The 12,500-nt window shown below is 43.1% G+C and overlaps 1 protein-coding gene across 2 annotated transcripts in view; it reads left to right on the forward strand.

Annotated features, from left to right (window-relative positions):
* The window catches only part of LOC137997846 (neuralized-like protein 4), a 41,815-nt gene that overhangs the window by 26,690 nt on the left and 2,625 nt on the right, over positions 1 to 12,500 (forward strand). For both annotated transcript variants that reach the window (XM_068844138.1, XM_068844139.1), the window contains exons 19-23: positions 1,362 to 1,617; positions 3,666 to 3,737; positions 3,819 to 3,963; positions 4,070 to 4,185; positions 9,818 to 9,929. In XM_068844138.1, the coding sequence (XP_068700239.1) occupies positions 1,362 to 1,617; positions 3,666 to 3,737; positions 3,819 to 3,963; positions 4,070 to 4,185; positions 9,818 to 9,929 (701 nt within the window). The remainder of the gene's footprint in view (positions 1 to 1,361; positions 1,618 to 3,665; positions 3,738 to 3,818; positions 3,964 to 4,069; positions 4,186 to 9,817; positions 9,930 to 12,500) is intronic.

Consider the following 12,500-nt stretch of genomic DNA (forward strand, 5'->3'; position numbering starts at 1 on the left):
TGCACATTTGCTTGCATTTCATGGTGTTTCCCATCCGCCATCAAATTGTCCGCTATCTCCTCATAACCTTTCCCTGCCAGTAGGGGTCCCTTTTCTTTTGCGTTCGCTGAGCTGACGAGTACGGGAAAAGACACCTCTGCCATGGGGTCGAAGCTTACTGTGTTGAGCATGCGCGGCGGTTACTTGACAACCGAATCCTCACGAAAAAAACTTTGTTGTGTGGGCTCACTTAACAACAGCGGAATTGCTTTAAAGGAATGCGCGGGACACAGCAGGCTCAAGTGACAGTCAGCAGACATGTCATGGGGCGTGCAATTGAAGAGTGCCGTCCAAGGTTGTGGACAGCGGTTGGATCAAAGTGAGTTTCGACCAATGGCAGAAGTCTCTTTTCCCGTATTCGTCAGCCCAGCGAAAGCAAAAGGAGAAGAGACCTGTGCTAGCGGGGAATCTTAGCCTGTGCATCGTCAGTACTTTTTTAGCGTTATTTATTTTATAAAAAAATGTTCATTGGAGGGCAAACACTCTCCAGAAATGCGAGTAATTAGATATACGCCGACTCTAATTGGCCATTTCCGAGTCCGAGTTCATGTCTGCCTCTTCTTCAAAGCGAGTCTAAGTGCGAAGTTTTTGTGATGGTAATTAGGTCTTTAACATTAAAATGAAAAAAAATTTTCATGAGAAAAACTTAGACTCGCTTTGAAGAGGAGGCAGACAGAAACTCGGAACTGGCCTATTAGCGTCACGAAATGTCCCCTTACTCTTCTACCCATCTTTTTCCCATCTTTTTTTCCATCTTTAGCATCAAATGTTTCTTGGAAGATTAACGTCACAAAATGTACATATCCTCACGTATATTCCCTCACGTTTTAATTTGTCAATTAGTTCATTAATTTATTACTCGCGGTGACTTCCTTGTAAGCTAGGGATTGTCAGATCCTGTTCAAGGACTGTTATTTTTTCTCTTGTTTTTTAACTGTAAACTCAAACTCATTAAAGTATCAGTGGAAATAAGCAGCAACGGGACAGGTGTTGCATCTAATTTCCTGCATTTCTGGACATAAATGCAATTTCCTCGAAATGTTGAATGTTCTTTCAATCTCGATTTGATAGACTGCAAAACAGTCGTTTTCTCCCATTTTCGGAAGGCGCGAAGCGCCGTAAGCGTGATCCTCGCGTGTGAAGCGCGCGAGGGCGTGTCGTTTAAATATTTACCGCGTCGCTTTGGTTCGCAAAAAATACGACTGTTTTGCAGTCTACGATTTGCAAGTGCAAGTTCTCAGTGAAAGAAATTGACACGCTGAGTTCAATTAAAGTAAAGCAGTAAAATTTGGTGCTACCTGGTTTCGTTATGCGGTCTGTAGGTAAACGATAACTTACGACGCAGTCTGGACAGCCTTCAAGAAGGAGATACACTTGGAGTACTGATTGACAAAAAAAGCCGTTTACACTTGCTCATAAACGGAGAGGATCTGGGACCTATTGCCCAGGCCATCCCTGCCAGACGATTCGCAGTTCTCGATTTGTATGGGTGCTGTGAGGAAGTGTCTATCGTGACAGCCGATTATGGGGATCGTGAGCGCGTATGTTTGGAAGAAACAAGGGCTGAGAGAAGTTTGAGTAAGATTCTTTGTTAGCTGGGCCCGGTTGTTCGAAAGCCGATAAAAATTAATCCAGGATTGGCGTAAACTTTAGTTTCACGTTTTCAACTTTTTGCTGAAAGTTTCTTTTGCTTAATTTTGCTTTTCAAGATTAACATCTTTTAATGTAAAGTTTTGCCGAATATCAGCGTTGATCAACATTTGGGATCCTTGGTTAATTGTTAATCTGGGATTAGCGTTAATCGGCTTTTGAACAACCGGGCCCTGGACGTTTAATTTTAACTGAAATTTGTCTCTGTGTTTGGTAATTCTATAACGAACTTCAGCAATTCTAGTTTAGTTTTACTGTTTTGCTGATTTTAATCGTGAGCATCATGCGTTAGCATAGAGTTTATCACAGTTTTGGGGTTCAAGTTTTTTTTATATTTAACTTCCAGTTACAGTGTGTAACCTCTCGTTCTTGAATGTGTTAAATTTCAACTCTCGGTATATCAAGTGTCGAGAAGAAGAGAAAGAGGCGTAACATATTGTTAGGAAATTTAAGGAAATACAACGGTAAGCTCAACGAAAACGTCACTCCAAACGGTTAACTTAGTACCATCGTATGTATTTCGCGATTATTCAATCTTGTTCAGGTGGTACAATATGGGCGAACTATCCTGTATCTTGATGGGTACGAACGGTTTTAAAGTGAAAATAGAAAATGAATGTTTCATCGTTTTATGCTTGCGTGGTCGTCAAAACGTAACATTAGGGAGCTTAAGCACGCGCGTTTTTGAGACGCGGACGTCAACCGGAAGAGAACATTTCGCGTGCCAGGACAGTGGTGTCTCCAAGATTTTTAAACTAATCATCTCTAATGGAGAAAAAATACTCAGCAATGTAAATTTGATTGTGTTAAAACAAGTTAAAAGGGAAAACAGCTCACTTCCGGTTGCCGCCCGCGTCTCAAAAACGCGCGTGCTTAAGCTCCCTATTAAGGAACTTCAGCACACGTGTTTTTGAGACGCGGACGGCAACCGGAAGTGAGCTGTTTTCCCTTTTGACTTGTCTTCACACAACTACATTTACATCGCCAAGTATCTTTTCTCCATTAGAGATGATTAGTATAAAACTCTTGGGGACACCATTGTCCTGGGACGCCAAATGTTCCTTTCCGCTTACCATCCGCGTCTCAAAAAGGCGCGAGCTTAAGCTCCCTATTTTGGTGATTTCACGTTGTTTTGTGGATTACGGCAAACTGAAAAAAAGGTACTGAAATTCGTGCCGCACGTGCAGCACGATTATTTTTTCCTTTTTAACCAATAATATTAAATTCGCAACCTCGGTTAATGCATTTCTTGTGCTCTGATTGGTTCACTCAAGCTCGGTTATCAGCTCATACACCTTAGTTTGACCTTATATGGTAAACGATTGCGCTAAGCGTTGCTAAACTAAATTTGTTTCGCCAGAAACCGAAATTTCTCTCTGAATAAAGCAAAAAAAAAAAAACGTTTTTGTGGAAAGTTTGGATCAATTCCGACGTTTACAAGTACGCGAAAAGGTAAGAAATGTTTTTGTGATGAGCCTGCGTCTGTCTGACCACCAGGTATTACACAACATCGCATCAGTTCTCATCAAGTTTTTTTCGATTTCGCTCGGAATTTCTCGCTTTTTTCGCTCGTATTTCGTACTTCCAAATTTTTGGAGTTGAAGGAATTTAATAAAACAATTATTCCATTCGCGCTTGTTGGATATGAGACTGGTTATAGCCAACTCATATATATCCAACCCGCGCTCATGGAATAATTGTTAAATACTCGTTTTTTGTGGCTTTGTTGTTGTTGCCGTATAGCCATCTTTAACCAATAAGAGTCTTGCTTTGTGGCGTTCTTTTCCGTAGCCGTCGTCTTTGCTTAAAGTCCCGTATATTAGGCTAGCGAAACCGATAAAATAATTTTCTGGTTCTTTTAACATATCCCAAAAGAAAGTGATTTAGCGTTGACAGTTTGTTTGACTGTCAGCCATCTTTATCAAAAATAACACGCTGAATGTTTAAAAAAATGTTCGGCTTGGTTTATTTCCTAGGTGAGCGCAGCAAAGGTCCGTGTGATTACAGGCAGTTGTGTGACAGATTCCGTGCAAGTTTAGCCATACCAGGTTAGCGAGAGCAAGGCCTTTGATTTTATTCCCCTTTGATCTTTTCACTGGAAAAATACCTGTGTTAATTTTCGTTTTCAGATGAATATTTTAATGGTGATTGCAAGTCAAATGTTTGTTATTGTCAAGCTTGTCACGAAGCTCGCGGTGAAAAGCGTTATGCTGTCAGCGGTGATCCACCTTGTCGGTATGCGTTGCCTCTTGGATGGTGTCAGTTTGCCTTGAGGTGAGCATGCGTAATCACTTTAAGAAGTGAATGACTCCAACGCCGTGAGTCTATTTGTCTTCCGGTCCTGCGTAGGTAATCACATTTCACGTGTTTCTCATTTTAGAATCCCTCCTAGAGTTGAAGGATATCATGTGTTTGAGAAATGGCACGTTTCCTTCTATGGCACTTTGATAGGACGGCTGAGAAGAATCCTTGATCTTGGAGACATCCCACTACAAGGTACCCATCTACTCTTGTAATTTATGTGTTCAAAGTAAGGCATTTTCACGTGTGGGTGTTAAAATCTGGAATGGGATACCAACTAGTCTCAAGAACGTATCCAGGAATTGTTTTAAGAAAACTATTAGAACAAAACTAATTGAAATTCTAGAAACTGAAAACTCTTTCTCAATTAGCAAGATGAAAAATTAAATTTCCAACTGAGGTTAAGTATAGTCTGTAGTTTTCCTCTTTACATATTGTTCTTTTACCTAGACTGCTTTCATCTCTTTTTCTCCTAAATTCTTCTACTTTCCAAATATTTGAAAGCACAAAGAGTAATGTTTACATGTTGTTGTTGTATGTAATAATAATAAACAACATCGTCGCTCTTTGGAGGTTGGGTGCCCGAAACATCCTGGAGCTTCCACTATTGGCAGCCAGCTCCAAGATGGAGACTGCACCGATGGCTGGCAAAACCTGACAACCCAGCCATGAGCCCCCACGCCCAGCCGGAGGACCTCCGAGCCTATATGGCTCAGAGAGAGGGGCTCATGGCCCCTAAGCAAGAGCCCCGAATCGCCCACATCCGACGGCACCCAACAACCAAAGAACTGCTCATGACCACGCTAACAGCCTAGACCATTGCAATGTGCTAACCGCAAACTGCCAGAACAACCCAGAAACTACAACCAACCCGAGGGATCCATGCACAAGTGGACAACAGCAGACCGTGGAAGGCACAGGTTAACCAATGCTAGCTGAAAGGCATGCACAGGCGCAGCTACATGAACAAACATAGTGAAATGCAAGGGAATGCAGACCCCTGACCGACGCCTCATAAAACACTGCTGGCACGAAGGAACACTTATATAGGTGTATGGCATGTGTGCATCACAATTCGTACAACGCTACAACGCACACGAGGGATCCCCATGCAGGTGGATCCCAAAAGACTGCCAACTGCACAGGGTACTAACATAAGCTCAAGGCATGCACTGGCGCAGGTGCACGACAGAACACAGCAAAATGCATGGGAAGGCAGACCTACACTGATTGGTGCGTGTACATAACAAGTCCGCAGACCCTTCGGGAAACAAACAAGCTACACGAAAAGAGGGATCCACACCCATGTGGACAACGAAAGACCGCCAACTGCACAGGCCTATCAATGCGGGCTATAAGCGTGCACTGGCTCAGCGGCACGAACGAACTCGGCAGAATGCAAGGGAACCCAGACCCCTGATGAATGCACCAGCGCACGTGTTGCACAAAACACTGCTGACATGAAGGAATGCTGACATCAGTGGATTCACTGGCGCGTGTGCATAACAATTCCACAGACTCTATGGGAAACACAAATGTACAACAAACACGAGGGATCCACGTGCAGGTGGACAACAGACGACCCCACACTGCACAGGTCTACCAAAGTGAGCTAAAAGCATGCACTGGCACCGGTGCACAAACAAACATAGAAGAAAATACAAAACCCCGGACTGATGCACTGGCTCAAGGGCCTAGCGAAACCCTGCTGGCCGGAAGGAAAGGAGACATAAAACGTATGGTCTGGCGTGTGTGCAGAGAGTTCCGTGGACCCTCCAGGGAACACAAACACCACAACATACATGAGGGATCCACGTACAGGTGGACAACAGAAGACCCCCCCCCAACTGCACAGGCCTACCAATGTGAGCAGACAGCATGCACTGGCGCAGGGCACAAACAAACACAGGAAAATGCACAGGAAAGCACACCCCTGACTGATGCACTAGCACAAGCGCCTAGCAAAACCCTGCTGGCACGGAGGAAAGTAGACACAGGCGTGTGCACTGGCATGCGTGCATACAAATCCCGTAGACCCTCCAGGAAACACAGGCACTACAACAAACAGGAAGCACCCATGCACCTGGGGATAACAGAAGACCGCTGACAGCACTGGCACGGCTACAGGAATGAACATAGCAAAATGCAAGGGAAAGCAGACCCCTGACGGATGCCCTGGCACCAGTGCTTCATGAGACACCACTAGCCTGAAGGAATGCCGACGAGGCGTACGCATAGACGTGTGCATAACAATTCCCTCAAGACCCTCAAGGGAACACAAGCGCTCTTGTTGTTAACCCCGTTTAACAACAGTTGGCGCAAGTGGAGATCAGGTGCCCAGAACTAACGTGCCGTTGGCCAGCAACCCAACCCCTAACAACTGGCATATAAAATGAGCTGACAAGACTGCAACCCTGCAAGACTACACCAACCCCCAACTGCCAAGATACATATATATAGGTATATATATATAAAGAGGGGGGAGGGAGGGGGGAATGCAATCCCAAACAACCAGCAACTAACCGCTCCGCTAACCACATAGTGACATACCACTGTGGCGCATGCGAGATGTGTAGACCGCTGACCGTTTCTAAAAGACCGCCTAGCAACTGGAGCTGCTGACTGCTCATCCTGCAGATAGGGGTGTAATGGGGCGGAAGTGGACTGGGGAAACAACGCACACTAGACAACAACGCTAAGAATACAGCGCAACGCTAACAACGCTGAGAATACAACGCAATGCAACGCTAAGACGCAATGCAATGATAACAACGCTAAGAATACAACGCTACGCAATGCAACGCGAAACAACGCTGAGAATACAAAGCGACGCAACGCTAAGACCCAATGCAACCCTAAACAACGTAAGAATACCACGCCACACAATACAAAAAAAAAAAAAAATTCGAATATAACGCCACGCAATACAAAAAAAAAGGAATACAACGCCACGCAATACACACAAAAAAAAAGGAGTATAACGCCACGCAATACAAAAAAAAATAGAATATAACGCCACGCAATACAAAAAAAAAAAGGAGTATAACGCCACGCAATACAAAAAAAAAAAAGAATATGACGCCACGCAATACACACACAAAAAAAGGAGTATAACGCCACGCAATACAAAAAAAAAGGAATACAACGCCACGCGATAACAACAACCAACTTTATTTTACGAGGGTGAGCACGTAACAGCTAAGGCTGATAAACTTGTGGCCCTCCTACAATTACAAAAAAAAAAGGCAATACAAGAAAAAAGGAGTATAACACCACGCAATACAAAAAAAAAAAAAAAAATTAATATAACGCCTCGCAATACAAAAAGTAAATATATAAATATATAAAAGGAATATAACGCCACGCAATACAAAAAAAAAATAGAATATAACGCCATGCAATACACAAAAAAAGGAGTATAACGCCACGCAATACAAAAAAAAAAAAAAAGAAAGGAATACAACGCCACGCAATAACAACCAACTTTATTTTAAGAGGGTGAGCACGTAACAGCTAAGGCTGATAAACTTGTGGCCCTCCTACAATTAAATATAAATATATCTAAAACAGTCTAAAAGGTATAATGTAATAATATGCAAATAAGTATAGAAAAATTATATCTCTAGGAAGGGAATTCCAAAATCTAGTAGTTGATACTGAAAAAGAACCCCCTCCCTCTGTTTCCCTCGTAAAACATAGTCAAACTAAATTAAAATCACTAAGGCCCAGTTCAGACGTCGTGCTTCTGCCGTGCCGAACTTAATTGCAATTTGGTTCGACTGTAGCACGGTAGGGAAACAACTCTGATTCAGACGCCGTGCCAACGTCGAACCAAATTCAGGCTTTACTGATGCCTCGTAACAATTCTTCTCCTAACTCCCCCTGGGAACTCATTCTCGCCAAATACATTAATATAATTTATGAATTTTGTTTGGCGCGACACAAGCACGACGTTTGAATCAATGCCGTGCCAAAGTCGTGTAGCACGGCAGAGCTTGTCGAACTTAATTGCTTGCCGAACTTAATTCAAAAGTTTGATTCAGACGCCGTGCTTCTCCCGTGCTTTTGTCGAACTTAATTCCTGAATTTAGTTCGACACGGCAGAAGCACGACGTTTGAACTGGGCCTTAGGCTCTGCCGTGCTACACGACTTTGGCACGGCATTGATTCAAACGTCGTGCTTGTGTCGCGCCAAACAAAATTCATAAATTATATTAATGTATTTGGCGAGATTGAGTTCCCACGGGGAGTTAGGAGAAGAATTGTTACGAGGCATCAGTAAAGCCTGAATTTGGTTCGACTTTGGCACGGCGTCTGAGTTGTTTCCCTACCGTGCTACAGTCGAACCAAATTGCAATTAAGTTCGGCACGGCAGAAGCACGACGTCTGAACTGGGGCTAAGTCTGCTTTCCCTACAACGCAATGCAACTCTAAGGTGGAACGCAACCCTAAACATCAATGCACAGAAGTATAACGCTTGCTCCTCGTAAACTAAGTGATTATATTAAACTACATAATTACATAAAACTGTACAAAACAAGTCCACGCAACATGCTAGCAAATGAAAAGGGAAAAATACACGCTAACGCCACGCCGATACATAAATAAAGCAAACTCCAATGCACGTCACTTAATATACCAACGGCCTAAGCCTCTTGATAATAGCAATAGTAGTATCAATAATATTACCAGACAAGTGTACGTTGTACGTGTGGCCCAGCTAAATAACAGATGCTTATATTCGAGTTCATGGCCCAAAGCAAAACTAGAAACAAACTACAACCAAGCATCAGAGAGCCTATGACGCGGCCATGACGCTAAAAGCCTGACAGAATTCGAGCGAGACGCTAAAATTGACGCTACGCCACCTAACAACTGAGCTAGTTAGCGCTTAAGTCCAAATGCATGAAATGCCCTGTCCCATATGAAACTGTGCAAAGGATACGCTGTCCAAGGTCGAAGACAAGCTTCCCGCCAGGTGATTCTTGCACGGGGATCGGAGATGGCCAAAGGTCACGCCGTGATGTACGACCGCAGCGCCCAAGCAAATTCCGCGTGGTCGTGAATGGCTTTATGCAATAAGAAGCGGGGCACTGCATAAGAGCTCGATGGTAGGAAATGCTTACTGAAGCTGCGTGAACTGACGTTGCCCAAAAATAAAGCTACAAGAATCCAACATGGCGGCTATCCCAACTCGATCGCAAGTTCGCCCGAAGTTGCGTTTCCCCCAAAACAAACCCGTAACTGGACCTAAAAGGAATCCTGACTAACAGGAAAGCAGTTTTGAACACATCTACGGAATGAAGACTGTATATAGGAAACAAAAACCGCTAAACGCTCCACACACAATGCTCCTACTTCCCGCCACACTGATAAGTAAGCGATACAGCCCAAAGCACGAGGTATACCACGCATGCGCCAGTATACTAAAACCACTGACCAATTGGCTGCAGTCGCTCCTAGTTGTTTACTTGGTTAAACTTCGTTTAACCTCATAAAAAAAATTGTCTAAATAATTTCGTGTACAGTCTGGCTTGCCACGATTAGCTTCTCGCTATTTGCAAGCCAGCCTAGTAACAACTTAAACTGTTTCTTGTAAATAAATAAAACTTGAAAACTAAGTTTGTTCTCTGGACAGTTTGTGTTCGTTGTGGTTGACTGAAAATATCGGTTTTACAATTAACAGTCGACAGTAATTTTGGAATTGCTTGCTTTATAACTTTTTCACCACATTTTCATCCCTCTGGAGTGAAAGCAAAATCAGTTGTGACTTGCTCCTCCTCATACAGCTTAAGATGGCTCTGTTGATTTCTTCTTTCTAACGCAGTTTGTAGTGGTCAGCGTCGGAGTGGCAGGTCAAACAAGGAGAACGATGTACCCCTGTTATGTGTATCGCCCACGATACTTTGCGCTTGTGAAACGCAATCTAAGAGACAAGAGTAAGTACTGCATTGATACGGTTTACAAAGAACCTACGGCCCCATGCAGATTTAAGTGCTACTGTGACCAAAAAAGCAATTCTTCTTTTTCTTTGAATTTCAAAACTATGTTAAGCGGTGCCTACTATTGTTATTGCGCATACGTTCTGCGCATCTCGAGATACTAGGATTTCCTATGGGTAGTGCTTATTAATACAGGGATTTTTTTTGCGTGGTTCAAAACTATGCGGAGAAAGTAGTACTTAGCAAGTGTTCTTGGTATCCAAAAAGAAAATTGGGGGTAACCACGCATTTTTCAGAGATAATTAAGCTTTAATTTGGAAAAGAACGCCATACATTGCTTTGTATTTAAAAACTTTTTACAAATATTGTTAATTAATTATCTTCGAAAAATGCGTGGTTACCCCTAATTTTCTTTTGGGATTTTAATAACACTTGTTAAGATCTGCTTTTTCCGCATATTCAGTAAACCGCGCAAAAATACCTTTGAATTAGTAGGCACCGTCCGTAACTAAACTGTAAGCAACCCAAGTTTTAAGCCTTGAATTAAAAAAGACACTTGTTTATTTTAAATGGAATTTTTCTTTTTAATAGTCCGCCAGTACTAACTTTAAAATCTTGAGAGAGAGCTGGATCGAGGAGTAAATGACGTCAAAGACTCGCTACTTTAAAAATGCAATGCGTGTGTACGCGGTTCAACTAATATGCAGCGCGGGAGTTTCGGGCTTTCAGACTTTTGAACTCGTGTGTTACATATAACAAGCTGCATTTACGAGCAGAAATTTTAAGCTAGTGAGTAAATGACGTCACTTATCCCTAGATCCAACCCTCTGAGGTCCAATCGAACAGTTTTGAACGGGAGTAATGGCGGACGTGAAATCCAAAACTTACACTCAAAGTAAACAGCCTTTGGATGAAAATCAAAGCTTAAAATTTTTGCCAGTTAGGTGTTAAGCAAACGTACTTTCAAAATCTGAAGACAGAAGGAACTGATTTTTCGATCATAGTAGCACCTTAAATCCTTCACTGTTCGCCGCCGTCTTGAAATATAATGGTTGCTTTGGACTTTTTAAATACCCTTTAACAATTAAATATTAATCGAATCAAGTTTATGAGGTCACTGCAAGATTTGCTTTTAGCAGCTGCCATGTGTCCACTTGTACGTTTGACGTGGTTAGGTAGTTTGGTGGGCTATACTAACATGGAGCAGAGGCGCTTGTTCCAATGCTTAGACCTGTTCAGTTTGCGCCCCTCACACCAATACGTTTTCATGTGAGATGCATACCACTTTTGGTTACTGTCGCTGTGACATCATAATCGCAATGTAGTAGGCTTTTTAAGTAATTTCGTTTGTCTGTAAGGCCCGATTCAGACGCCGGACTTCAAACGGTGCCTACTTTTGTTATTGCGCATACGTTCTGCGCATCTCGAGATACTGGGATTTCCAATGGGTGATGCTTATTACTACAGCGATATTTTTGCGCGGTTCGAAACCATGGGGAGAAAGCAGAACTTAGCAAGTGCTCTTGGTATCTAAAAAGAAATTTGGGGGGAACCATGCATTTTTCAGAGATAATTAAGCTTCAATTTGGAAAAGAACGCCATGCATTGCTTTGTATTTTAAAACTTTTTACAAATATTGTTGATTAAATCTTCGAAAAATGCGTGTTTACCCCCAATTTTCTTTTTGGATTTCAATAACACTTGTTAAGATCTGCTTTTCCCGCATAGTCAGTAAACCGCGCAAAACTGCCTTTGAATCAGTGGGCAGCGTCCTTAAGTTCGGCTCGTGAAAAGTACGGCGTCTGAATCGGGCCTAAGTCAGTGCGGCTTTCCGGAGCGCGAAGTGAGACCGATGGCCTACCGAAACAAAACGACGGATTTCTCGAGTTATCTACGAGGCATAATTTTTTTAGAAAAATGATCAACAGATGTAAAGCAATATGGATCTCTTTGTGAATTAAAGCTCAGTGTATTCTGGAAATGTTCACAGAACTGCTGAAAAACACTCTCAAAGCCACCTCTCTGCCTGCCACAAGTGCTGAGTTATCGTCAAACCGGGAATTCGAACCCATGACCTTGCGATTGGGCTGCATTTGCTCGCGTTGTCATGGGTTCGAATCCCGTTCAAGCTTGCTTTTTAAGTTGCTTATCTGCGATGATCTTCCTGACTTCCGGAGTCAGGGTGGTTTAGTGGTCATCAACCGTACCTCCCACCTCTGTGACCCGGGTTCAACTCTGGCTCGGGATGTATGTGGGCTGAGTTTCAGTCGATCTCAATCTGACTCCGAGGGTTTTTCTCCGGGTACTCTGGTTTTCCTCCCTCCTCAAAATCGACTCCCGGCCTATTCTATCAGGCTGTGGAGCTGTGCTCCGAGGTCATCTATGGGTCGTGTTCAGGGGCCGAGCGCCTACCCGGCAGCACAACTCCTTCGGTCCGACCTCGTTGAGCTGCTCCCTTAGTAATTCAGTCTCCGACTGCGAGAAAGGGCGATTAGCAGGTCAGATATTATGCATTCCGCGGTTCAGGTACATGGAAAACGTTCATATGCTCCTAAAATCATGGGAACT

Source organism: Montipora foliosa, chromosome 3, assembly GCF_036669935.1.
Source record: "Montipora foliosa isolate CH-2021 chromosome 3, ASM3666993v2, whole genome shotgun sequence".
Taxonomy (NCBI): domain Eukaryota; kingdom Metazoa; phylum Cnidaria; class Anthozoa; order Scleractinia; family Acroporidae; genus Montipora; species Montipora foliosa.